General features: G+C 45.6%; 1 protein-coding gene across 1 annotated transcript; it reads left to right on the forward strand.

Moving 5' to 3' along the window:
• The first annotated feature begins 762 nt into the window (after positions 1-762).
• On the forward strand, positions 763-27395 carry gldc (glycine dehydrogenase (decarboxylating)). The gene is made up of 25 exons (XM_056289951.1): positions 763-1047; positions 1228-1306; positions 5182-5317; positions 5898-6062; positions 7360-7437; positions 7739-7886; positions 8572-8768; positions 9231-9327; positions 9631-9736; positions 10555-10694; positions 11852-11932; positions 12332-12429; positions 13292-13376; positions 13467-13508; positions 13923-14065; positions 14483-14558; positions 16853-16978; positions 18892-19041; positions 21139-21251; positions 22298-22439; positions 22560-22671; positions 22871-22966; positions 24035-24207; positions 25818-25898; positions 26706-27395. The coding sequence occupies exons 1-25, from the start codon at positions 763-765 to the stop codon at positions 26844-26846; spliced, it is 3090 nt and encodes a 1029-aa protein (XP_056145926.1). The 3' UTR covers positions 26847-27395.
• Positions 27396-27568: the final 173 nt, after the last annotated feature.

Genomic DNA, 27568 nt, shown 5'->3' on the forward strand with positions numbered 1-27568 from the left:
GGTCTGGTTGTCTTTATGACAGCGGCGCAAACAAAAACACTTGGAAACGCTGGGGGGGGGGGTGAAAAGTTGTCTACAGCTGCTTTAATTTTGAACGTGGGTAAGAACTAGGATTAGCATCTGGTGGGGGGGTTGACCTACTATGGCAACAAATACTCCATATACAATACAACGTGTAAACCAGTGGTGGATATGTCTATCTTAAAGACATCTGGTGACTATGATCATATTTTGTTCCTATGATAACTGCTGCTTGGTTTTATAGACTTTCTTGACCTTTGGTTTTGTAGGGGGTTGGTCGTCAAGCACCCTGACTCCCCATCCCCACCCTACACCCCACCTGTTTCACCGGTTAGAAATAACAAGGAGCCCGACAACATGCGCTTTGCTGAAGTCCTGCCTTGCGGAAAACGACCGGACAAAGATGACTGGAACAACATGTTTGAAACTACTTGGGGTTTTGGGTCGGGGGCTCGGCGGAGCTCGTTCGTTTTGCGGTAAACTGTCGGCACGTGACAGAGTTAAGCAGCTGTTTAGCGGGGCTCGTCACTGCGTCAGACACATCCTCGCCCTGATTGGTCCGCCCTTGTGAGACTGGGTAGGCGTATAAAGTAAAGCAGTTTGAAGTAGTTGGCAGAGAGTCTCCGGCAAGGACTCGCATCAGGCTTAGAGGAGAGATCCCGACGAGCAGGGGGGGGGGAAAGAGATCGGGATTTCACCTTATCTTTTTTCTCTTTAGACTGGGGTTATAGTGACTGAACGATGCAGAGCTGTGCCAAGTCTTGGGGAATCATCCTCGCCAAGGCGGCGAACCCCCATGCACCTTGCAGACATCTGTGTGGCAAAAGCCGCGTAGTTGAGAAACTTCATTGTAGGATCCGGAACCGCGGCGAGGTATCCTCAACAGTCCGGAGTCTGCGGACGTCTGCAGCCTTCTCTTCCAGACAAATAGAGAGAATAATGCCTAGACATGACGATTTTGCCGAGAGACACATTGGTCCAGGTGAGAGGGAGAAGAGAGAAATGTTGGATGCTCTCGGAGTCGAGGTAAGATTTGCCAACGCTGCGCAAAAAAATGGTCTCTTTTTGTCAGAAATCTTTGTTTGTTTTTGAAATTGTAAACATTTGCAAGCCACCACCATCATTGCTCAATGATGTGACTGCAAACCTATCTGTAGCATCTCTTATATTTTGCATGCTTTTACCGATAAATTATACTGTTTCTAGTCGATAGCCCAGTTGATCGAAGACACAGTTCCATCCTCCATCCGCATTCAAAGAAGTATGAAAATGGACGATCCAGTCTGTAAGTTTTCTTTCATTTGACTGCGCTTTAGTTATTTATTCTAATTTTGTTCTTATTTTCAGACCATCTCCCATGTTCACAAACGGTAGTTGAGAGGCTGAATGTGATCACTGACGGGTTTAAAGGGTGCGTTGTGTTGACAGTGCTTAAAATGCACAACACATTTAAAGCTCATTTTGGTTTTTACGGTGTGCAGTTTTGTTTTGCGGGGTTATTTCTGTGAGGCTTTCCCGTCGTGAACCAGGCGAGGGGTTGAAATGTAGGTTGCGCTCCCTTTGTGTGCCGCGAAGCCCCTCTCCTCCTCTCTTAAGTCTTCCTTTGAACATATTTGGAGTTGTTTTCGCGAAACTCAACGACCAGCACCAATCTCCTGTTGGGAAGCCGATGCTAATAGGATGGCAACTGGAGTGTAAAGTTCAGCCCTGAGCTCCTGTCCCAAGTCCAGTTCAATCTGGTTACGGCGTTCACATTACATCACAGTCCAATGAGACTCCCTAATAAGGGGAGTCTGCCCCTTTTCTTTTTTTTAAAAATCATTTTCCTCCATCATCACGCCGTCTCTTCTTAAAGTGGTTTATTTTCTAAATCCGAGACGTTTTGAAACGTTCTGCGATAACGTGTTCGGGTTTAAATATTCGCCGGCTGATACCGCTGCGTTATTACCGCGCAACTTATCAGCGCTCCCATCAGTAATAAGACGCGGACAGCGCGCCATAAAACCCATTTAAGTCAGGCACTAAAGTGGACTTATAATAAACACACTGGCTTGCCAAATCGGCGGCCCCTCTTCAAACGCAAGTGAAGATTTAACCCGTGTGTTGTCCATACAACCCTTGTCTAAACGACCCGCCTTCATTTAAACCTCTGAATTAAAGCGGCTTAATTTGGTTTTAAACCCCAAATCTATTTTGCACGAAGAAAACAACCTGTCATTCATCACAAACTTTGTGGCTGTCTGGGTTTTCCCCTCTTCACGGTGCAGAAAGACCGCGTTTATTCAAGTCAAGTCAGTTTTATTTGTATAGCCCAATATCACGAATCTCACATTTGCCTCAAGCGGCTTTGCAGCAGCACAACGTCCCGTCCTCGCATTGGATAAGGAACATCAGGGGACACCACTCGTTTTTATAGGCTCAATCTTTGTACCATAGTGGTGTACAGCTTTCATGGAAATATGAGCAAAAACAACGTTTCACTTTTTCTAATGTCGGGTGTCACTCTAGCAAAAGTCAGCAAATTTCAGGTTAAAAAAAATCATTTAGTCTTTTCTCTGCCATTAAGCACTGTTATGGGCCTTTTTGACCCGAAAGACAACAGAGGGGTTAACGATGTGCGTTCATAATTTCACCTCGGAGATGAATAAAGTATTCTGATTCATAAGCACCAAATGCTGAATAAGTCCAACTTGCAGTAAGGTCTTTCCACATATAACCCGATCTGGTCCTTTGACCAAGGCTCATTGCAATTTTGGCCACTGTGGGTAGTATTATTATTATTGTGCTGTTATTTTGTACCTACCTGGATAAGGAATAGATAAACTATTGCAGTCATTAAAGACACCGCTGGAGGGATCCTCTGAAAGAGGAAATTAATAATCTACCCAAGACAATCAAGATTTAGTTCCACAGTGGTCAAAAGTGAAATTCGGATACATTGCAATGGATCAGTTGTCAGCTGGAGCAGGGACTACTATAGGTTAAAAAAAAAAACCCACCTTGCATGTTTAGTCTGGTCCACCTTAGTCTCTGTCAGCCTGATGACACAACAAGGAAAAAAACTGGAGGCCATGCTAGTTTTGTTTTTGCTTGTTCAGCGTTGGAGAGCTTCGCTTGCAAAGCCAGCAAGGGATTCTCTCTTCAACAATGGATGTGCTGGTTGGTTTTGAATCAGGCTTTTTTTTCTCCCCTCTGAAGAGTTCTAGACTCATGGGAAAACAGACCTCCCCAGTGAAACACACTAACTGAAAGGGTTCACGCCGACCCTGTCGTCACACGACCCTCCAAATTCCGTAGTTTTGGTTTTAATTTCCTGATCGCTGTTCTAAAGAAAAGGAGAGTTGACTGTGTGCTGTGCTGCCTGCTTACTGGTTTACTAATATGGCCATTTCCCCCCATCTGTGGGCCAATGGGGTCACCCTCCCACCACTTTGGACCAGGGGTATCTTTCTGTGTTGAAAACGGGAGTAGGCTGAGCTCTTGGTTCAGTTAGTCGGTATTGTCCATTCCTTCGAGTTGCTAGGCAGCCAGGGAAGGCCAGAGGAATCTCATTGGCTCGTCTGAGTGTATTGGCAGCGCTTCCTTACAGCAGTGGAGAATAAGGCTGAGTAACTAGCCATCAGGAATAAAACAATAAAAAAAGAAGTGAATCATCATTTTGTGAGTAGAGAAATGCATAAATTAATGATGCGCTTACAGTATTTCACATACTGAAAAAGCATTCCAGGCTCCTCCTGGAATTTTTGCATTTTTTTTTTACTTAATTCCCAGTTTTAACAGTATTTAGTGCATATCGATCACTTTATTTATTTTTATTTTATTTATTTTTTTGCCCCCTTTTTTCTGCCCAATCGTACTTGGCCTATTACACCACTCTTCTGAGCTGTCTCTGGTCACTGCTCCACCTTCTGTGCCGATCTGGGGAGGGCTGCAGACTACCACATGCCTACTCTGATACATGTGGAGTCGCCAGCCGCTTCTTTTCACCTGACTGAGGAGTTTCACCAGGGGGGACATAGCGCGTGGGAGGAACAGGCACCCTCACTGACCAGAGGAGGCGTTAGTGCAGTGACAAGGACCCATCCAACTTCCCACCCACAGACACAGCCAATTGTGTCTGTAGGGACACCCGACCAAGCCGGAGGTAACAACATGGGGATTCGAACCGGCGATCCCCGTGTTGGTAGGCAACGGAATAGGCCGCTATGCGACGCCACCCGGCATATTGATCACTTTTTATCGTTAGTTTGCGCAGCAGGAAAGGGTGTTTTTTTTTAATTTTTTTTTTTTTTAGATTAGCACCATTGATGGTTGCTCGTCCAATCATATTAAAGTCATGTGGCACCTTGCACAAATGGGAGAGGAGAATATAATTCTTGTAACATTGCCCCCATCATGAGCTATGATGGCCATGAATGTAAACCTTAAATTGTAATTTCCTGAGGAAGTTAAAAAATTAAGGGGGGCATCTGGATGTGTAGCGGTCTATTCCATTGCTTACCAACATGGGGATCGCCGGTTCGAATCCTTGCGTTACCTCCGGCTTGGTCGGACGTCCCTACAGACACAACTGGCCGTGTCTGGGGGTGGGAAGTTAGATGTGAGTATGTGTCCTGGTCGCTGCACGAGCACCTCCTCTGGTCGGTCAGGGCACCTGTTCGGGGGGGGGGGGGCTGGGGGGAATAGCGTGATCCTCTCACGCGCTACATCCCTCTCGTGAAACTCTTCACTGTCAGGTGAGAAGAAGCAGCTGGCGACTCCACATGTATCGGAGGAGACGTGGTAGTCTGCAGCCCTCCCCGGATCAGTATAGGAGGTGGAGCAGCGACTCGGATGGCTCAGAAGAGTGGGGTAATTGGCCGGATACAATCGGGGAGAGAAAAAAAATCTAAAAAAAAATTTAGGTTTTTATTTACCTTTCATTTACCTTGCTGATTACTGCCAATTCTGCCTTTTCAATATAAAAAAAGCACTGCTATTACAGTGTCACCCTACCAAGTTCTACTCATTTTGTATGTAATCTTGCTAGGCTAATCTAATTGAAATAATTTCTAATTTCACGATGTATTGTCTCATTCCCCCTATAGGACATAACTAGGGATCGTAACTTTTTTTCCTAAGGATGGATTCTCAGCCTCACAACCTCGTGTTTCTTTTCAGGTGAGAATGAGATTCTGGAGTCTCTCCAAAAGATTGCATCAAAGAACAAGCTGTGGAGGTCCTACATTGGCATGGGCTACTACAACTGCTCTGTCCCGCCACCCATTCAGCGAAATCTCCTGGAGAACTCTGGCTGGTAGGTTTCCTTAGCTAACCCCCAGCCCCCCACCCCACCTCCTTTACTTTCAACCTTAACTGCATGTTGTTGAATGGCTGGTGCTCCATGTTGGCCTTCTATTAGCTGTTTGTAAGTGTACTGGCGTTCCATTCCAGAGCTTTGGACGCCTCGTCATTTTGATGACTAGGCGAGTCTTTGTAGAGTAAGTAGAGTAACTATGAAGGGGGTTTGCTTGGGTGTAAAAACCAGCTGCAGAGTAACCTGCCTCTAATTAGAAATCTTGTGACTCGAGACTCGAGTCCTAAGTTTGGATTGAAAATGAATTAATGACTTTATGCATGTGAGAGCTTGTAACGCCTTACTCCAGTCATGCTGTTCTGCCAAATCATGTCCCTCCCTGAGCGGCTCTGAACTAACCAGCCTCCAAAAAATACACGGGGATGCCGAGGGAAGCTTTTGTGGAAAGTCTTTGGAAAGAGCTGCGCACAAAATCCTCCGCTTCCATGCCCCAGTACCCTGAAAACCAGCTACGTTTCTGCTCCTGCCCTCATCTCGGGCCTCATGCTGTTGTTTCATTGTGTCCATTTCATCCCTAAAGGGTGACTCAGTACACGCCCTACCAACCTGAGGTCTCTCAAGGCCGCCTGGAGTCCCTGCTCAACTACCAGACCATGATCTGTGATATTACCGGCATGGCTGTGGCCAACGCCTCCCTGCTGGATGAGGGCACCGCTGCTGCTGAGGCCATGCAGCTCTGCCACAGGTAGGCATGTTGGTCAAGAGCAGCACAGAACAATCCTTGGTTAAAAAAAACTGAAGAAAAAAATTGGGTTACCTGGTGCCTAATCACAGGAACCGGAGGTAATTATCTGGGGCTGATATTTAGGATTCTCCCCATTTTAGACAAATGAGGCGGCACGGTGGCCCTGTGGTTAGCGCTGTTGCCTCACAGCAAGAAGCTCCTGGGTTCGAACCCTTGGGTTGTCCAACCTTTGTGGGGTGGGGGTGGTCATCCTCTTGTGTGGAGTTTGCATTTTCCCCCCATGTTTGCGCTGGGTTTTCTCCGGGTGCTCCGGTTCCCCCCACCATCAAAAGAAACATGCATGTTAGGGTTTTTACTCCTGTCTGTGCCCTTGAGCAAGGCAATGGGAAAGAACTGGAAACGTAATTAATTAATTTAAAATTAGAATTTTGTTTGTTTTGGTTTTTTTTTTTTTTCAAAACCCCATGAAGTCTTGTGAGCCCATACATGGTCAGTACATTAACAATTAAGATTTGAGAATTTGGCAGAGAAGGGAAGAACGGTAGAAAAAGCTTCAGTTCATCACATAAAGGTAGGCCATAACTGACAGAGGTGGGACCAAGTCATTGTTTTCCATGTCACAAGTAAGTCTCAAGTCTTGGCACACAAGTCCCAAGTCCTAACCTTTTAGTTTCAAGTCCTTAACAAGTCATACAACAGGGCAATAAATGATATGCTAAATTTACAGAAATCACAAATGTTTTTTTTATTTGTATTTATTACGAATTGACTCAGTGGGTCTGTAATTATGGAAATGGAAGTTGATTGGCTGAGCACTTTTTAAAAGCGTTTTATCTTTGGGCTTGGAGAAGGTCTCAAGTCTTTCAGTTCAAAAGTCTTGAGTCCAAGTGAAGTCATGAAAAAAGCCATTGGCATTAAAGTCAAAGTTGAGTTTCAAGTCTGTTTCAATTTAGTCGAGTCTAAAGTCATCAAATTTATGACTCGAGTCCAAGTCACGTGACTCGAGTCCACGCGTCTGATAACTGGTCCAGTAGTCAGGGCCACAATGTAGATGGGCGGAAATAGTCCTGTGATCTCTTTATGATACAACAGGGCGGTGTGACGAAAGGGAAAAACAGCTTGGGAAGGGGGTTCTTTTTTTCCCTAATTTTCATATTTTATCTATTTCTGTTTTTAAATGGGCCTGTATTTGGCTGGGCGGTTGGGCTGCAGTGGAAATCAAACTCCAATTCTGACTTGCATTACAGCTGCAGTAGTCAGACTGATGTGTTTATTTCCTTGTATCTTCTCTTCACAGACAGAACAAGAGAAGGACCTTCTACATTGACCCGCGCTGCCATCCGCAGTCCATTGCCGTGGTGCAGACCAGAGCCAAGTATGGACAGAACACTCATGACTTATCTAAAAATGATCTTATTTATCAGTGTGTGTGTGTGTGTGTATCTCTCAGATTAGGATTTGGCAAGCGCCACAGTGCTCTGTCAAAGCATGTTGGCTATCTAAAATTTGGCCAGACTAGCCAGTGGGCCCGAAGTCAAGACAAAATTCAATTACTCAATATGCCCATGATCATCGTACTTAAGAGATCAGTCTGTGAGTCTCCCATTTTCTTTTCCCCCCCTAAATGCTGTGCCCTCATCCGCTCAGTCTCTCTCTTTGTGATTGTGGCGTTGCAGCTACATTGGGGTGAAGACTGAGCTGAAACTGCCTCATGAGATGGACTTCAGCGGCAAGAATGTCAGCGGCGTTCTCTTCCAGTACCCTGACACCGACGGCAGGGTGGAGGACTTCACTGCTCTGGTGGACCGGGCGCACAAGGGAGGGGTACGACAACTCGGCCTTTTTCACATTTTGCGTGGCAATTGCTGTTAATTTTATGATACTTTATCCATCCCACGAAGGAGAAATCCATCTTTTAGCCCTCCACCCCAACACAGCGAGGTCCTCTACACTTTTGGAGATGGTGGGGATTTTCGCTCAAAGACACTTGGATGTTTGGTGTGTGGGTGGACTTGAGTCTAGGTCCTCTGGTATAAGAGCGGGCCTGGTGGTCAACCCCTAATCACCAGGCAACCTTTCCCATTATTAGCTGACATATAATGGAGCACTGCCTGTGAACAGGAGGAGACGTTCAGGTTAAAGATCACTTGGATCAGCAGAAGGGATTTAATAAATCGTTGTGTGTTATTTTTCGTGGGCGGTTGGTGGTGGGTTCAGTGATGGATGTGAGGATATTTGGTCATCAACATAACCAGTGCCAGTATCTGAAGTGTCTCTACATTATACACTGCTTCCCCAGCCAGGCAGCCTGTAGAAATATCCTGCCCTGTGCTCTGACCACAGAACATACATAATTATGTAGATGAATCGCCAATGGAATATTAAAAGGAAAAAAAAATTGCATTGTGGACATGTAACTGCAATACGGCATGTGGGGTGTGTGCTCCAGAGCCACAAGAAGAGCCCAATGATGATCTCTTGTGTAACACTCCTCTCTCTACCCATCTAGGCCCTGGCTTGCTGTGCCACTGATTTGCTGGCTCTGTGTGTGCTGCGGCCCCCCGGTGAATTTGGGGTGGACATCGCCCTGGGCAGCTCCCAGAGGTTTGGCGTACCCCTCTGCTATGGTGGACCCCACGCCGCCTTCTTCTCGGTGAGAGAGAACCTGGTCCGAATGATGCCTGGCAGAATGGTGGGAGTCACCAGGTGAGAAACACATATGCCACGGGCCAGAAACCCTTGGAAAGATGTCGGTTCTTGTGTAGAGAGCTTGTTGTACATTTATCAAGGAAAATTTTTAAAGAACATTTTCTATAAGGGTTCTTGTCTTGCAACCACAGGCATATTCAAGTAGTTTCCTGAACCTTGATAGTGTTTCCGCAAACCTCAAACATATCAGGGATTTATTTATTTTTCCAACAAGGTACATCTAAGGTGGTTTTCATGTCTCCTTTTGGATCTTGGAAGAACCTTGGTTGTGTGTTTATTCTTATTGACTGTGTTCTGTTTTTGTGGGGTTTCTATCTTCCAGTTCAATAGTTAGTTACACAGTAACTCGTCAAATTGAGTACAGCTCTTTCCTGTGAAGTCCAGTGTATAAGTAACCACCAAATTACTGCTCGGTAACTTGCCCATAGAGTGAAGCCATTTTGTTTGTTGGTTCCTCAGGGATGCCGCTGGTAAGGAAGTGTACCGGCTGGCTCTGCAGACCAGAGAGCAGCACATCCGCAGGGATAAAGCCACAAGCAACATTTGCACGGCCCAGGTATCAAGTTCAGTTTTCATTTTTTGTACTAGATAATGATTTAAAAAAAGGGGGGGGGGCGGGGGGAGCTCAGCAAAAAGTGCAAACTGTGAGAGGCGGCTTTTCAGCATTTCCCTGGAGAAGGGGTTATTTCTTTGCAGAAATCGCCCGATGTTTGTTTCATTTCTATTTTTCCTCCTTGTTCTTCTGCTTAAAAGTGGCTTCTTTTTCCCTTTCGATGTCTTGTTTTATTCTGTAGATTTACTTTTGGTACTCGGGGCTCTGTTTGCATCATAACCCTCTCTCCAACTGCTTCCTTTCCAGGCTCTGCTAGCCAACATGGCCGCCATGTATGCGCTGTACCACGGTCCGCAGGGCCTGAAACACATCGCGGAGAGGACTCACAACGCAGCTCTGATCCTCGCTGAAGGTCTGTTTCAGCCCGAATGTCAAGTTAAAAAAAAAAAGAAGCTAAAATTAACGTTGACGCTAGCTAGCTTAAACTACTGCTGCCATGCAAAGTGGCCACTCCCCAGATCACATTCTTGTTGTTACCTTTATGACTGTTGAATTTCAGTCCTCCATAAATGAAGATTTATAAATAATAGGTGACAAAATATAAATTCATAATCAACAGAGAAGAAAAATACTATGTTTACTTCCCTTACCCAGCCTCCCACCCCCTGTGTACCGCCAAACTCTATGTGGTAGGGTCGGTAGAAAGATGATGGTAGACACTAACTGTTTTGAAATAAGGGACTTGGGGCGGTAGTGTAGCAGTCTATTCCATTGCCTACCAACATGGGGATCGCCGGTTCGAATCCTCGTGTTACTTCCGGCTTGGTCAGGTGTCCCTACAGACACAACTGGCAGTGTCTGCAGGTGGGAAATTGGATGTGGGTATGTGTCCTGGTGGCCGCACTAGCGCCTCCTCTGGTTGGTCGGGGTGCCTGTTCGGAGGGGAGGGGGAACTGGGGGGAATAGCATGATCCTCCCACGCGCTACTTCCCCCTGGTGCACCTCCTCACTGTCAGGTGAAAAGAAGCGGCTGGCGACTCCACATGTATCGGAGGAGGCATGTGGTAGTCTGCAGCCCTCCCCGGATCGGCAGAGGGTGGAGGAACAACCGGGACAGCTCGGAAGAGTGGGGTAATTGGCCGGGTACAGTTGGGGAGAAAAAGGGGGAAGAAAAAAAAAAAGCCCTAGCATCTGAATTGCCCACACACACACACTCGCATTGTGTTCCAGGTTTGAAGAGGGCCGGCCACAGGCTGCACAGTGAGATGTTCTTTGACACGCTGAAGGTTCACTGCAGCGTGGCCGCCAAGGACATCCTGGAGAGGGCCGTTCAGAGGCAGATCAACCTGCGGGTCTACACCGAGGGAGTGGTGGGTACCACCTCCATTTATGCCCCTTTTCCACTACATGGTACCGGCTCGACTCGACTCACTTCTGTGTCGTTTTCCATTACCGTCACAGTACCCCCTCTGTGTAGCTGGTCGTCATAGCGACGACTGGTTTTCAATTTCAAAATGCACTTTTAAGATAACTCGATCGCTTCGGTATTTAGAAATGCCAGGTGATATCCCATGTGACGCATTTCTCTGACCAATTGGAGGTCTGCATTGGTTTTGGTACCTGCCCCAGCTTTTTTGGAACCTCGACAAAGGTGGTGCCAGAGAAGTGGTAACAGTTACCAAAATGTCGGTACTTTCCAGTAATGGAAAACGAAAAAAGGGCAAATTCAGTCGAGTCGAGCCGGTACCATGTAGTGGACAAAGGGGCATTAGACTGTAAGCGTGTTTATGTCCTTGATGAACAGTAACATAGTCTCAGAGCTGTGGGACACCTTAGCCCAGCTGAGACCCCGCAAACACCTTTTGGCTGAAATACTTTAAATCTGTCCATACTTAATACAGGCCAGAGTTGTAATTTTCTCCTGACTTTTTTAAGTTTGTGGGGGTAAAGTCATCAGACATACTATACTTGCTCCACTGGGGTATAATTTAACAATATAATGAGACTTTGTTTTGATTTTGGTTAAGTTTTACTTTCTTTTTTTTTTTAAAGTTTTTTTTTTTTACATGCAGTCGAATAGGCAGACTTGCAGCGCAGGGAAAGGCCTGTTGTAAATGAGTCCCGTGAAACAAGATTGTGCTTTTCACTTGGGATGGTTTTGGATTTATTACGTTTCCCTGGTCTGGCTCAGCGAGGACTTTGTGCAGCTGGTCCCCGCCTGAATGAATGGATATCCTTGTGGCAAGCTGATAAGGGTGCACGGGAAGATAGGTGTTTAACATTTTGTTAAAAATTACAAATACCAGTTTTTCAAGGTTTTGAGACGCTCTGGGGAGTATCTGTCAGCAGTCGCAGGCCAGAAGACTGCAACGTGGAGCTCATAACCTCGCTTGTAAAGCCGGCAACTCTTCCACATGTTTGCTGGCGGTGCTGACTCTTTGTTTGCTCCTGTGGCAGAGGCAAGTTGTGGTCATTCAAAGTCAGTTTTTCTGTCTGACCTGTTTCGCCCCGTGCATTGTGTCTGCAGCTGGGCGTGTCTCTGGACGAGACGGTGACCGAGAGGGACCTGGACGACCTCCTCTGGGTCTTCGGCTGCGAGTCTTCAGCGGTACGTCGGCGGTCTCGTGCGTCCGCCTGCTGTCTGAATGAATTATTTCATTAGAGACACGTGAATATGCTCCCACTCATTACCCCCCCCCACCATAAATTCAATTTCTTGTGGCATTTTTATCTGTATTCAATCTTGTTGGCATCCTAAGATTTTTCACTGTGTCAGTTTTATTTTGGTTCTTATCTTTGCTTACTATGCTCACTTTTTCTTTTTAGACCACGTTGTATTTAGCCATTTTTTAACTTTGCCTTCACAAATTGGTACAGTAGTTTTGTATTTTGTGTGTTCTTTGCCTCTGCTTGTTTCTCATTTTACGAAGGAGACCGAGCAAGGCTTTTTGATAGCTTAAAAGTCCATGGCCCTGTTATCTAACTCCATACTGTGGTACATTTCCAGGAGCTGATCGCAGAGAAGATGGGCGAGAGGGTGAAAGGGATCATGGGAAGTCCCTTCAAGAGGACGAGCAAGTACCTCAGTCACCAGGTGTTCAACAGGTTGGTAGACCTTGATGCCCTTGCAGGTCGCCGGTGTGACGGGGGGTCGGTTGTACCGTGGCCGTGACGACTCGAGCTCTAGTTGTGATTGGTTTATCAGTATTGCGTCATCCCAGACTGGGAATACTACAGGCCGACTCGCCATATCGATTACGTGGTATTGACCCTGGCTGCAACAGTCAGATTGCCAACAGAGCATGCTAGTCCTTTGTAAACCCGTAGTCCGCTTGCCTAGCCACTGCTGTGACATGAATACCTGAGCATTCCAGTATACAGTGCTGAGACGATAAGTCGACTCACAGAAAATTAAATGGTACAATTTATCAAGTAAAAAATACGACTTCTAGGGTCGTCCGGGTGGCGTAGCAGTCTATTCCGTTGCCTACCAACCTGGGGATCACTGGTTCGAATCCCCGTGTTACCGCTGGCTTGGGCGGGTGTCCCTACAGATACAATTGGCCGTGTCTGCAGGTGGGGAGCCAGATGTGGGTATGTGTCCTGGCCGCTGCACTGGCGCCTGTTCAGGGGAGAGGGGGAACTGGGGGGAATAGCGTGATCCTCCCACGCACTACGTCCCCCTGGTGAAACGCCTCACTGTCAGGTGAAAAGAAGCGCCTGGCAACTCCACATGGTATCGAAGGAGACATGTGGTAGTCTGCAGCCCTCCCTGGATCGGCAGAGGGGGTGGAGCAGCGACTGGGACGGTTTGGAAGAGCGGGGTAATCGGCCGGATACAAATGGGGAGAAAAATGGGGAAACATATATAAAAAAAAGTTTTCCAAACGGTGATAAAAATGGCCTGGTAGTTTGAGAAAAGCTGAGTGCAGCGTCTCTTCTTTGTTGGTTCCCCCCTCCCTTCCAGCTACCATTCTGAGACCAACATTGTGCGCTACATGAAGCGTCTGGAGAACAAGGACATCTCCTTGGTGCACAGCATGATCCCACTGGTCAGTCTTTCCAGAAGTTTTAAATAAGACTCACAGTCCTGATACTTTATGGTTGTGGATGTGGTTAAAGGTTTTGCTCTTCTTCCTCAGGGCTCCTGCACCATGAAACTCAACAGCTCCTCAGAGCTCATGGTGAGTTGAACACACAAAGATCCGATTCTCAGAATTCACGAGATCCAGCTGTTGTATGAGAATGCTTGGCCTGTTACACGGGTGTTACGCGGTCCTCTTTGTATGCGAACTGGTTTGATAGTGTCCAGACTGTATAAAGGTCCAGTCATAGTGCAGTCTTCACCACTTTTCAATCTGCTGCTGAAGATCTGCTGGTAATGTTGCAGAATTCAGATTTATTTTTTTAAGCTGATCTGTCAAGTGAAACCGTCCTAATGTATCGGTGAAAAGTCACGTTGACGTGACAATTAGACTAAATAGGAAAGCGGTTAACATGGTCTAATATGGTAACAGCATGCTTTCAGAAACGCTTTTTTTTAAAATTCTGTCTAATGTTTATAACTCGAGCCTGTTTTTATGTCTTTCTCTTCTCAGCCCATCACCTGGAAGGAGTTTGCCAACATCCACCCATTCGTGCCTCTAGACCAGGCCAAAGGCTACCATCAGCTTTTCAAGCAGCTGGAGAAAGACCTATGTGAGGTGACAGGCTATGACAAGATTTCCTTCCAGCCCAACAGGTAAGACCCCCCCCCCCACACACACACACACACACACACACACAAAGCCCAACCATTGGGTAAATGTGAAAAGGTGGAACTCATGCCCCAGACTCACCACAGGGCTTCTGTCCATGACCTCTTGCTCGTAACCTATTTGGCATAATGTCTGCAAAAAATAAATCTGTGGCTCACCCCGTAACTCCCAATTTGTACTCCCAGATGTACAGTATTTATGCACTCTGACATCAGATGATGAAACATTTGGCCTTTTCTAGAATATTCCAACCAAATAGGTATTTATAATCCAGGTGGAGGCTGCATATCACATTCTCCGTACTTTATCTTGTGACTCTAATGCGGTCTCGGTGTTTGCAGATTAGGAAGTAGGACATTCAGGTCTAATGAACAGTGTTTTTGTCTTGTCTTGCATTACAGCGGAGCTCAAGGGGAATACGCGGGCCTGGCAGCCATAAAGGCCTTCCTCAACTCAAAGGGAGAGGTTCAGAGAACTGTAAGTGTATCCACGCTGAGAAGCCTCGGCGTTTCACTCAGACGCACGACGCCATTTTGTGCAGGTTGTAGGGGGGAAAAGACCTTTTGAAGTCATTTAAAGGCATGCTGAGTAGCGTTCCGCTGCTTCTGACTAATAAACACAACTTGGAAAAGTCGGCTTCTCCCGCCAAGCCTAACAAGACGTTAAATTCAACGACCCCACGTCCCATTCCATCCCCATCTTCTCCTTCAATGCTTGCCAATGGTGGAAAGCCAACCCCAGATTCACTGTGGCTTTAGGGCAAACCCTGTCTACTTGGTGTTTCACCTTGCTGTATTTTTTTATCTAATTTGTATTTTATTTATTTAATTGTTTTTATATATATATATATATATATATATATAATAAAAATAAGTAATAATAATAAAGAATGATATAAAAAAATAAATGATGATAATGAAAATAAAAATAATTCTTTTTAATAATAGCAATACATTTTATTTATTTTTTGTGATAAAATAAATATAAAATAAAACATAATAATTAAAATGAACAATAAAAATATTAATTATTTTTTATGATAACATTTTTTTGGATTTTTTTTTAATTTTAAGGTGCTCTGTCCACCAGTGTGTCACATTTCAGCCATAATGATCTGATGCACTCACTGTATGCTGCAGTTTGCAACAGTCCCACCCTCACAAGCGACACTATTGGTGGTATATGTATTGATTGACAGACCCACCGCCAAACGGTCGTCACCCAGAAACGTCCCGAACGTTGGCAAAACCTGAAATGCAGGCAGTGGAGCTCAGTGTGCCTACTCGGTATTCCTTTTAATATTTTTAGCAATCTATCTGAAACAGAATTGTTTGATTTTTAAACCTACAGTTAGCGAGATGGTAAAATAAGGCTATATTCCTAGATTCCCTCTCGTCTGTGCAACTGATGATAAGGAGTTCAAAGGTCAGAGCCCAGCGCTGTGGCAACCTGTAATGCAGCAGGACTGTAAGCCCCAGCCCTGTTCATAAGCTTTAGTTTTATACATAAAAATACATTAAATCATTCTCATCCTGTAGTCTTTTTCTCAAAAAACCAAACAAAAATGAAATTAAACTTAATCCTGCACCTCAGTATTCATGTAAATTGAATCAAAGTAATGTTGGCTGAGTATTTTGTTTATTTTTATCTGATTATTTTTAGAAATACCCAATCGTTCTATGCGGATGACTACACAGTTAATGTTGGGGATGGATTTATCAGCGGCTAATCTGTTTTGCCTAATAATGCTGACTATACCTGTAAGCGGAGGTTAATCAGCAGTGTGAATATGTCAGGCTGTATCAGCCCGGCTCTCACCGCCGCTTTATAATTCCCTGACAGAACAGATTGCTTCCACATGACACATTGATAGCACTGCAAGAGTAGCCGGGTCTTTTTTTCTTCTTCTGTCGTGATGTGCTGATTAGTTGTATCTTAAGGACATAGCGAGATAGCGCCCAAAGTCGCCTGAGATAAAACCTGCTGGCTCAGGTACTTTATTCTTTTTTTTAACCAGTTTTGTAACTCGGCCTTTGTGTTTTAGCAGCGACCACATCAGTACATTTTAGAGGGTGGCCTGATTTCCTGTACGAGATCCAACCCACCCGCCCCGTTGTGCAAACAGTGAGGTCTGAAAGCTCCTGGGTCTCGGAGGTTACCTGAATTCAAGACTCCATATTTGGCGGTTTTAAGACTTTTGGAAGTGCAGGTCGTTGGCGTAACAGCCCCAGCCCCCACTGGCTGGCCAAGCAGGGCTTTATGGATGTTAAGGTCCAGTGTCCTTGTGTGAACAAGTTGCAAAATGCCCAAAGTGACACCCTAATAAGGGATAAAGTGAGATTAGTGACCTGCATGTAGTCTGTTTGCCCAGAATAGAAGGCCATCTGTCAGGATAGAAATGACCGGAAAGCATTCATGTTTGTTTCTTATTATTCAATTAGGCATTTAACTTTTGTCTATAATTGTATTCAAATTAATGTGTTTAAGTTCTTATCTAATCCATGAAACACAAGAACACAAGTGGATGCCACAAGGAAAATATTTATAGTGAATATACGCAGTGTTAGAAAATTTGTATTATACAATAAGCAAGACGTTATCAGTTTTCTGGTTTTGGAAATATCGCTGTGTCAGTAATTCAGTTTTTCAATACGTCGGTGAACATTGCATCACAACAGTGACTTCTTACAGGATTTGTCTTGTTGCCTGTACACGGTCGAGGAACGGGTTCTGTCTGTCCTACAACGCTGACGTTTCCTCTCCTCCCTCAGGTCTGTCTCATCCCCAAGTCAGCCCACGGCACCAACCCAGCCAGCGCTCAGATGGCTGGCATGAAGGTGCAGGTGGTGGAGGTAGACAAGGACGGCAACATCGACCTGGCGCACCTGAAAGCCCTGGTGAGAAGAACCCGGCAAGGGTCAGAGGACCTCATATGAGAGTCCAGGCCGTACATGCACATCAGGTCAGGGTGTTGAATGTGAAGTAGTCTGCTGATGAAAGGGCAGCCAGTGGTTGTAAGTCTGTATAGAACAGTAAACTGAGTCCGTTCACCACAAGGACCCCCCCCCCCCCCACAAAACACACACCCACAAAAAAAACCCTTATTCTCATTCAGAACCAGCCGTATAGTTTCAAGACAACTTATTGTATGTGTATGGGGGTGGGCAGCTTCTTTATTGAATTACCTTCCCGAAATGTTTCATTAGGGCATCCGGGTGGCGTGGCGGTCTATTCCGTTGCTGTCAACACAGGGATCGCCAGTTCGAATCCCTGCGTTACTTCCGGCTTGGTTGGGCATCCTTACAGACACAATTGGCCATGTCTGCAGGTGGGATGTGGGTATGTGCCGTGGTCACTGTACTAGCGCCTACTCTGGTCAGTCGGGACGCCTGTTTGCGGGGGTAGGGGGAACTGGGGGGAATAGCGCGATCCTCCCACGTGCTACATCCCCCTGGTGAAACTCCTCACTGTCAGGTGAAAAGAAGTGGCTGGCGATACCACAGGTATCGGAGGAAGCATGTGGTAGTCTGCAGCCCTTCCCGGATCGGCAGAGGGGGTGGAACAGAGACTGGGACAGCGAGGAAGAGTGGGGTCATTTGAAATACGCAACTTTACTCTTTTAATAAAATCATCAGTTTAGCCATCTGGATCATGGAGTCCGGTTGTGTAATACCAACTGGCATCCTTACTGGAGACACTGGAGACACTCTCCTGTCTCTCCAGTATGACACTATTGAGATGTTTTGGTTGGGTCGCACCAACTTGTGCAAGCGGCAAACACGTGTTGGAGACTGCTCCATCAGGAAAACAAAATATTAGAACGTGAAGCCGGTGTGGTGCTGGTTCTGTCAGACAGGCAACCAGTATTGCTGTAGAACAGCGTTACAGTATATTGTGATGAGGTGTGTAATACATTAGGCTGCCTGTGTTAGCTTTGGTCCGAGGATGCCATTTTAACAAGGGTGCAGACTATTTACTGGTGAGAGACAATGTGGCCATTGTTGCTCACTAGTAAATAGTCTGCACCCTTGCTAAAATGTATTTCTGGTCCGAGTAAACCAGAATGCAACAAATCGATTTCTCGCTGCCTCCTACATCCAACGATATCACAATGTTGTTCTACGCCAGTATTGATTATCTGTCGAGCAGAATCACTACATAGCCATCACGTTTCAAACGGATAAAACGGTGAGAAAAGTCACACATTGCAGCTTTGAGGTTATGGTTTGTTTGGCCCATACATATTGCTCTCTAACCACTATGCTGTTCTTTTTAAGAATCCCTTCAATAGCCGCCTTTTCACCACTTCTTGTGACCTCAAGATGGCATTTCCTCATCCGAGTGGAGGGTCTATGGGGGCGTCGTACATTGCACTGATTGGAAAGCCCTTTTGAGAACAATTTGTGATTTCGGGCTACACAAACTTGACCCAACATCTGACTCGGTTGTCTGGCAGGTCACCGTTCGTGAAGGTGGAAAATTGTTAGGACAGAAACGGTGTCTCAGTTCACAATATTTGGTTTTAAAAAAACCTAACAGTGTCCAAGTTTTATCAACAAGTCTGCTGGTTTAAGACCAGTATGCAGCAGCATGCCGGTCACAGTTCTGAATCTCACGTGCAATCTGATGCAACTTACTGAACCTGAACTCAAACTCGGCTTTAAAAAAAAAAAAGCAATATGGGGGTACATATTGGCTTTACAGTTGCACTATGCAATATAACATAGCTGATATCACATTCAGTTATCCTCCACCCATAGCGTGTGGTTAACTCTCACACACAAGCCCTTACTCCTGTCTTCATCTGTAGGTGGATAAACACAAGGGAAGCCTGGCGGCCATCATGATCACCTACCCCTCCACCTTTGGTGTGTTTGAGGAGAACATAAGAGATGTGTGCGACCTCATCCACCAGAATGGCGGCCAGGTTTACCTGGATGGAGCCAACATGAACGCCCAGGTGAGGGACACGACGGCAAAACCGTTTCAGTACTTTTAAGATGAGTAACGGCTGCGGGGTATGGTTATGTATGTATGGGATCGTGTCAAAGGTGGCCTGATAGGACAATGACTCATGGACTTGTTATTACGCCTAGTAAGCCAAGTGACTTTGACCTTTGGTGTCTGTAATGTTCAGCTGATGGTATTTAACTGAGCATCGGCTCCGCCAATAGCGGAGAGAATACACACCCCTGCCCCTCTCGCTGCCTTAAGATTCTCCCCCCCCCCCCATTTCACAAGCCCTTCCTCCTGCACTGATAACTGCCCATCACATGGCTCCCGAGTAGCTCGCTTCCATCAGGCATGGCATTTTATTTAATTTGCCTGCAGAGTTTTGAGTTATTTGCTTCCGCGGAAAACTCAGTCTAACTGTAGGACATCATTTTAAATGCGTTGCCCAAGATGGCCGGAAGAAATCTGCATTGATCCAGCTCTTCTCTTACCGGTGCAGAAGATGTGCATGTTTCCCCTAGGATTCTTTTTTTTTTTTTGTAAAATTTATTTCTGATTTTTTTCCCCTTTTTTCTCCCAATTTAGTGGCCAATCGATCCCTATTTTAATTCAAACACCCACCCTCGTACTGCGTGCGTTCGCCAACTGCATCTCTCCGGCCGGCAGTCTCGAAGGAGACCGCCTCCCCACTTTCGTGACAAGGTGACTCCAGGCCGAACCACTGTTTTTTCCGACACACACAGAGACGCATTCACGTGACGAACACAAGCCGACTCCGCCCCCCTCCCGAAGACAGCGTTGCCAATGATTGCTGCTTCATCGAGTCCGGCCATAGTCGGATCTGACGAGACCGGGGCGCGAACCCCAGTCCCCAGTGGGCCCCTATGATTCTTGATGGTTACCTGGGGTGTGGAGAAGGATGCAGCAGTAGCTGGGATTGACACCTTATCTTCAATATGTTTCAGTGCCCTGGATGTTTTCTCCCAATCGGCCATCATTCCAGAGGGCTTTGGATAAAAAGATGCCTTCCTATATTACTACTGTCTTATCTTACCGTGGTACCAAGAGAGGGCCACAGACACGGTCGGCCTGTAAAACAAACAAGCAAATTGAAATCTACACTTCTCTATGTTGTTAGGAGCTGCTGGACTTCATAGTAGGACTAGGACAAAATGTTAACTCACCCGTTAGTAGTGTACACACACACACACACACACAAGCTACAGGAAGGAGGAGAAAAGACCAACGATGTTCTCAGTTCATTTAGCTGTTCAGCGTCTCAAAGTCCCGCGAGCTCCACTCTCATTGGCTATCCGCAGTGTCCGTTATGGTTCTGGATTGACATGGGTGCGTTGGGTCATATCAGTCCGCTGGGAAACAAACTCCTTGCAGCGAAACCAAAACGAAGAACTTCTTACGACGGTAAAAAAAATGAGCGTCCGTGGCCAAGAGTTGATCGCTGGGTTTAAGGTCGTTTAGTGTGACGTTCACGCCACCGCCTCACTTTGAGCCCGCCGAGCCACTGTATTGTAGATATTAGGTCCTTGTGGGTCTTTTTTTTTTTTCTGCGTTGCACCGTTTCAGAATTGATGGCTCCAAAATGTCACGCCAGAGCAATAGTCTGTGGTTTGTTGTTTTTAATGTCCGTCACAAGACCGTTTCCGGACGAAGGAGGCGGCTCTTAAACTGGTTAAAGAACCAGGTGGATCAGACCTTATGTAAGAAGTCTGGCGGGCAGGCCGGACTAGGTGAAATATGACTGTGGGTTTGTCGGCTCTCGTAGCCTCCTAACACAAGTGTGTGTTCTGTTAGCCTCTACGAGGCCATGGAGGAAAGGCTGGGCTCTTCTTCATCACTGACATTTAACTGGATGGTGTTGGCTGGAGCATATATTTAGGGTCACCACCCATTTTCAAAGACTGGCGCTACAGCACACACAGACCCTCATCTCTCACTCAGCTGTACATCACAAACACTCATCTTTTTGGTCACTTATTTGGAGCCAGTTTTGAAACGGATCCAGTCGGCCGTAGTGACTTTGCGGTGCTGACGGTCAGGCTGTGGTAGGTGGCTAACCGAGTGTCCTGGCTGCTCTTTGTCTCAGGTGGGCTTGTGTCGGCCAGGGGACTACGGCTCTGACGTCTCTCACCTAAACCTCCACAAGACCTTCTGTATCCCCCACGGTGGAGGGGGACCCGGCATGGGGCCCATTGGAGTGTAAGTCCACATGCTAACCAGTGTCCATCCAAATGTACAAGTTTATTTAAGTACACTTTTGAGAGGTTGGAAAAAAAAAACAATTAAAATGTGAATCAGGTTAGTTTTCATTTGCCGGTTTTGGGAGGTTACACAAACATGAATAGTCCAGAGAAAAACAGCAGGATTGATGAGAAATAATTTGTCATTTGACAAACTTCAAAACTCCCAACATGGGGATCGCCGGTTCGAATCCCCTGTGTTACCTCCGGCTTGGTCGGGCGTCCCTACAGACACAATTGGCCGTGTCTGCGGGTGGGAAGCCGGATGTGGGTATGTGTCCTGGGCGCTGCACTAGCGCCTCCTCTGGTCGGTTGGGGCGGCACCTGTTTGGGGGGAGGGGGAACTGGGGGGAATGGCGTGATCCTCCCACGTGCTGCGTTCCCCTGGAGAAACTCCTCACTGTCAGGTGAAAAGTAGTGGCTGGCAACTCCACATGTATGGGAGGAGGCATGTGGTAGTCTGCAGCCCTCCCTGGATCGGCAGAGGGGGTGGGGCAGTGACCAGGACAGCTCGGAAGAGTGGGGCGATTGGCCGGATACAACTGGGGAGAAAAGGGGGGGACCTTCAAAATTCCTTTATCGTGGCTCTTTGCTGTGTAACCTCTCTGTCAGCAAGTGGACTTTTCTACTTGGAAAGCATAAAATGTTATCGGTGGTATTTAGGATTTTATTTTGTGACGCTGGAAACGAGCAGCTTCAAAATTCCCATTAAAATGCCTTGATAGAGCCAACTACACAACCAAATGACCGGAAGGAGATAAAGAGTAAAGCAGGACTCCGAATTGAGTTGAAATAGTGTGAGGCTGATGTAGTCCTGTCATGGAGGCTGATTGTAGTCCTGTCATAGAGGCTGATGTAGTCCTGTCATGAAGGCTGACTGTAGTCCTGTCGTGGAGGCTGATTGTAGTCCTGTCATGGAGGTGATGTCAGTTCCTATTGCCAAAGCATCCTTTTCTTAAAGTCCATGTCGTCATCATTATCATCATCATCATCATCTGTTATCAGGAAGGCACATCTGGCCCCGTTCCTGCCCAGTCACCCAGTGGTCCATATGCAGTCGGTCAACACCAGCAGCTCGCTGGGTACCATCAGTGCTGCTCCCTGGGGCTCCAGCGCCATTCTACCCATCTCCTGGGCCTACATCAAGGTAGGACAAAGACCGGGTTTACCTCGTCAAAGCAGCTTAACCGTTAAAAAAACCACCCTGTTGAACCCATCATATCTCAACGGCTGACACTGAAGCCCGTTTGTGTGTGGCGTTGTGCAGATGATGGGCTCCAAGGGGCTGATCCACGCTACGGAGATGGCCATCCTAAATGCCAACTACATGGCCAAGAGGCTGGAGAACCACTACAAGATCCTCTTCAAGGGCAGGAAAGGTAAAGTCCTCCAAGGCACATTTCCACCAGCATATGTTAGTAGAGAATACCCCTTTCCACTTGAAAGAAAATGTAAAAAATGGCAGCCTGTAAAGTATTTCCTAACCAAGCCAAATACTGGACGAAGCAGTCTGGGGACCTGCATTGTTATAATCAGTTGGCTCAGTACTGTGACAGTAAAAGCGCTGTCTCTGCCTAGGTTTTGTGGCTCATGAGTTTATTCTGGATGTGAGGCCATTCAAGAAGACGGCCAACATCGAGGCGGTTGACGTGGCCAAAAGACTTCAGGATTATGGTGGGTGAAGTAGTAATACACACCTTCAGACATGTTGTTTCTGTGGTGGATGTTTTTCTCCAGAGCGTCTCACGGTGTTACGAGTTCATACCTCTTTGGTAGGGATGATGCTGAGCAGAACTTAACCCACGTCTTACCTGTGCATTGTGCATGATTGGACCTTTTAGCAAGGAAAGGAAAGGAAACCCCCAACCCTGTTAGTGTTGGTGCTATGCTGCACCCACCGACTTACACAGAGAATGAGAAACCTTGAACCTGGCCATGTGGGTGCCTTGCTCTGTCTTAAGCTAGCAGGAAATGGAACCACTAACAATTTTCATAATATAATAACTAATAATATATTTTATATATATCCATCCATTATCCAAACCACTTATCCTGCTCAGGGTTGCGGGGATGTTGGAGCCTATCCCAGCAGTCATTGGGCGGCAGGCGGGGAGACACCCTGCAAAGGCCGCCAGACCATTATATATAATATTTTCATATTAATATAATAATATATTATTATTAATTAAATTTATTATGTATAAATATCCATCCATTATCCAAGCCGGTTATCCCAGTCTGGGTTGCAGGATGCTGGAGCCTATCCCAGCAGTCATTGGGCGGCAGGTGGGGAGACACCCTGGACAGACCTGCCAGTCCATCACAGGGCCCTAATAATAATAATATATTATATATATAGCAGTTGTGTGACTTATTAAATAAATCACGCCAAATACACAGGAATAACAATATAAATAATAAATTAAATTAAAAATAATGAAAAATGTATGTTGTATAATACAGATAATGATAAAATATATAATAAAAATAATAATGTCGTGTCCATGTAACAATTATGTATAAATATAATAAAAGAAATAAATAAAAAATAAGAAAAATTTATATAATATATAATATACTAATAATACAGACAATAATAAAATATATAATAATATAATAAAAATAATACTGTGTTGTGTCCATGTAAGAAGCTCAACTTATTGAGCTCACAGACGTAAACTGTTTACAATGAATCCAAATGAGAGGAGATTCTCTGAGCAGCGTGTTGTACCCATCACCCAGGTTTCCACGCCCCGACCATGTCATGGCCTGTGTCGGGAACCCTGATGATCGAACCTACGGAGTCGGAGGACAAGTCTGAGATGGACCGCTTCTGCGACGCCCTTATGGGCATCCGACAGGAAATCGCAGATATTGAGGAGGGCCGGATGGACTCCCGCATCAACCCACTCAAGGTACACACCGCTGCAGGAGGTGCCTTCCTATCAGATCCTGAGCTTTGCTTACCGGGGAATTTCACAAGTGTCAGTAGATCCTCAACCAATTGCCAAATTAAATTTATGGATACCGCTTCATGTTCCAGAAATGCATAACAGTGACACGTAAACCTGAGTCCCCTCTCCTCATTGATAGGTGGTCTTTGGAAATGAGCAGTTGTGTTCCTCTTGGAAAGATCACATATAGTCTCAGAAAAGGATACAACACCTTTCTGAAAATGTGGCAGCCTTACCTAGAGTACATAGTACATAGAGTACATTGAGTACATAGTCCATAGAGTACGTAGTCCATAGAGTATATGGGCACACATCACTGATGCCACCATCGGGATATGGTCATCTCTGGCTAGCCACAAGGCCTCGCTAAAGGACACAACCCTGTGAGTGCAGTGTCTCTGTTTCCCTCTATGCACTGAGTCCTTTTTTCTCTTCCCTGTCTTCTGTTTATAAGAGGGGTAGGAAATTGGATATTTTTTTTTGTGTGTGTTTTGTGTTTTTGGTTGTAAAAATGGGTTTGAAAATTAAAAATAATAATAATAAAAAGGGTACACACAGGGGTAAGTTTCATTTGAACATTGGGGAGGGGACATATTTAGCGGGGGGTCAGGGGGTCCTCCCCCTGGAAATTGTGAGCATCACACATTTAATTTCCTGCATTCTGGTGAATTTGTATGCACCAATTTGCTCTTTTTCTATATCAATTTATTGTGGAAATGTCTTACTTATGTAAAAGAAAAACAACTTTCAGATAGGCTAGCCTATAGTGACACAAAAAGGAAAATAATGAAGTAGACCGTCATGTATTTCAAATATTTATTCTCCTTCAGCTATTCTTCTTGCTCATGTTGACTCTGTGAATGAAAGTAGTAGATGCATTTGAACTAATACAATACCCTTGGCACAAATTGGTTTGTAGATGTACCTATTAGGTTATCTCATGTGCCCGAAATTATCAGTTCAAGTTCATTTAAGCTAAGATAAACGTCTAGGGGCTACTGTTAGCAAGCGCTAGCTAGTTCGTGAGGGGGTCTGAACTGATAACCCCAAACACAAGTTATAAGCTAGATAAGGCTATAATTCATCCGGAAGTACGTAAGAAAATCTAACTCAGAAACCCCAAAGGTAAGAAAGGGTGGTGTACTGGGCTAGACAAACAAGCTGGCTAGCTGGTTGTCAGGAGCAACTGTAAGACAGCAACGAGGTCGGCAATCCCAGTGGCAAGGTTAAAATGGTATGGTCCAAGCATAGGGGTGTATGAAATCGTTGGAAAACAAGTACGAATGACATTTTAAGTAGTTCGACTGTCTGTGTTGTTATTTTAACTTTTTTGGCGAGGGAGTTAACATTATCATTCATGATATATTTTTTGGGGGGGGACAAATTCACCTCTTCTAAATATTGAGGGGGACATGTCCCCCCTGATCCCCCCCCCCCATAAGTTACGCCGTAGGGTACACACCACTGGTCAGATACACGTTTACATTTGTTCGTGTTGGGCCAAAAATGCATTTGAAATGCTTTCATTTCATTTTTTAAATGGCAACAGGTACTGTGTGTGTGTGTTGCAGATGGCCCCTCATTCCCTGGCTTGCATTTCCTCTTCCACCTGGGACAGACCCTACTCTAGGGAGTACGCTGCCTTCCCTCTGGTGAGTGTCATGGTCTCTTATTTCCGTGTCACCTGTTAACGTTTTCATCACAACATCAAGTCAATTTTAAGCAGATCTTTTAAAAAGTCAGTGCAGAATGAGATGTTCTCTTCCGTCCGCTGGTATGAAGGGATAACACGCCCTCTTCTGTGGGCAGCTGATATGATCTGAAGTGTAGAAGGCTTGGCAAGAGCTGCTCACCGCTGAAGAGATTCAGTAAACTCATGCCATGGGTCTTTATTGTGTAATCACTTTATCCTTATCCTATTCACCCCAGGAGCATTAACACTCACTGCAGTATGTAGTTATGGTGTCTATTCAGGTCCGCAAACCCCAACCTCAAATTTTAGCGTAGAAATGGTGCAACGAAAATGCAGCTGCCCTCCTCATCCCACCGAGGAACTGTTCTCCTCTAGTCTAACGCTTTTCCTCCGCGGTGCTGATGATGTTGTTGTTGTTGATGATGTCATTGATGATGATGATGATGCTGTCGTTGTTGGAAATTAATGACAAGGTTTTACTGATCACATCTGAATAATAGGTAAGTCAGGGTCCTAGGTTCACTACAGAGTACTTTTAGCCTCCACAGTTTAGACTTCAGTTGTCAGGGGCTTAGCCTGTAGTTGAGCTAGTACTTCATGTAGCATCAGTTTGTCAATGACTTCAAACAACGCACCTTTGCGGACATGCTTTTGATTCCTACATACTTTTCACCTTGTGCTGATTCTTAGATTTTAATTTTAACCACTTTTTTCTTGAACCGCACTTGATTATTACTACTGACGGACCCCAATTTCTCCCTTGTAGCCGTTCATAAGACCCGAGACCAAGTTCTGGCCCAGCATCTCCAGGATCGACGACATCTACGGCGACCAGCACCTGGTGTGCACTTGCCCACCAATGGAGGCCTACGAGTCCCCGTACGAGGAGAAAAGGGCATCCTCGTAGACATTCCTCCCTGAGAAGCACCCAGTTATCCGGGTGACCGGAGGGCTGGGGTGAGACAGGGGGCCTGTTCCCCCTTCTCGAACTTATACCATTGGTCCAAAGGTTGCAGCTTTTGCAGCAAAATGAAGCGCATCCCAGTGTCACCGAGGCTTCCTCGCGTGAAGCTCTCCAGCGCACCTCTGAAACGCTCTGAAAATCCCACAAAAACCTGCGTCAGTTTTATAAATTTCAGTCTCCATCATCAGTCCCTCGCGAATATCCTCGGTGTGTGTGTGCTCTGTTTTGTGTCGTGTAAAATAGTTGTCTTGACTTCTTGTCTTTTTCCCCTCTTTCTTACATATCAGATTGGACTGATGAAACTTAGATGTCAAGTTAACTTGTAGTTTTTTTTATTATTTGTATCCATCGTATGAAAATGTTCTAATGTGTGTTGTGACATTCATCAGCCAAGTTGATCAATATAGTCCTAATGGTATTAATTTTTAATTAACTGTTTTTCTAATCTTAATGTTTTCAGTCTATGGGGGTATGGCTGTATTAAAACTTTTTTGTCTTTCAAGTGTTTGGGTGTCGAGTGTCTCGTCAGTGAAGCACGTTTCCCCATCTAGTGGTGCCTTAACGGAACAGCTAGTGCGTCCTCGGTTGAACTTAACGCTGTCCAGAGATATTTACAAGACTTGGATCAGCTCGGAAATTCCTGCGCTCACATGACCCCCATGTCT

The sequence above is a fragment of the Lampris incognitus genome, chromosome 1 (assembly GCF_029633865.1).
Source record: "Lampris incognitus isolate fLamInc1 chromosome 1, fLamInc1.hap2, whole genome shotgun sequence".
NCBI lineage: Eukaryota > Metazoa > Chordata > Actinopteri > Lampriformes > Lampridae > Lampris > Lampris incognitus.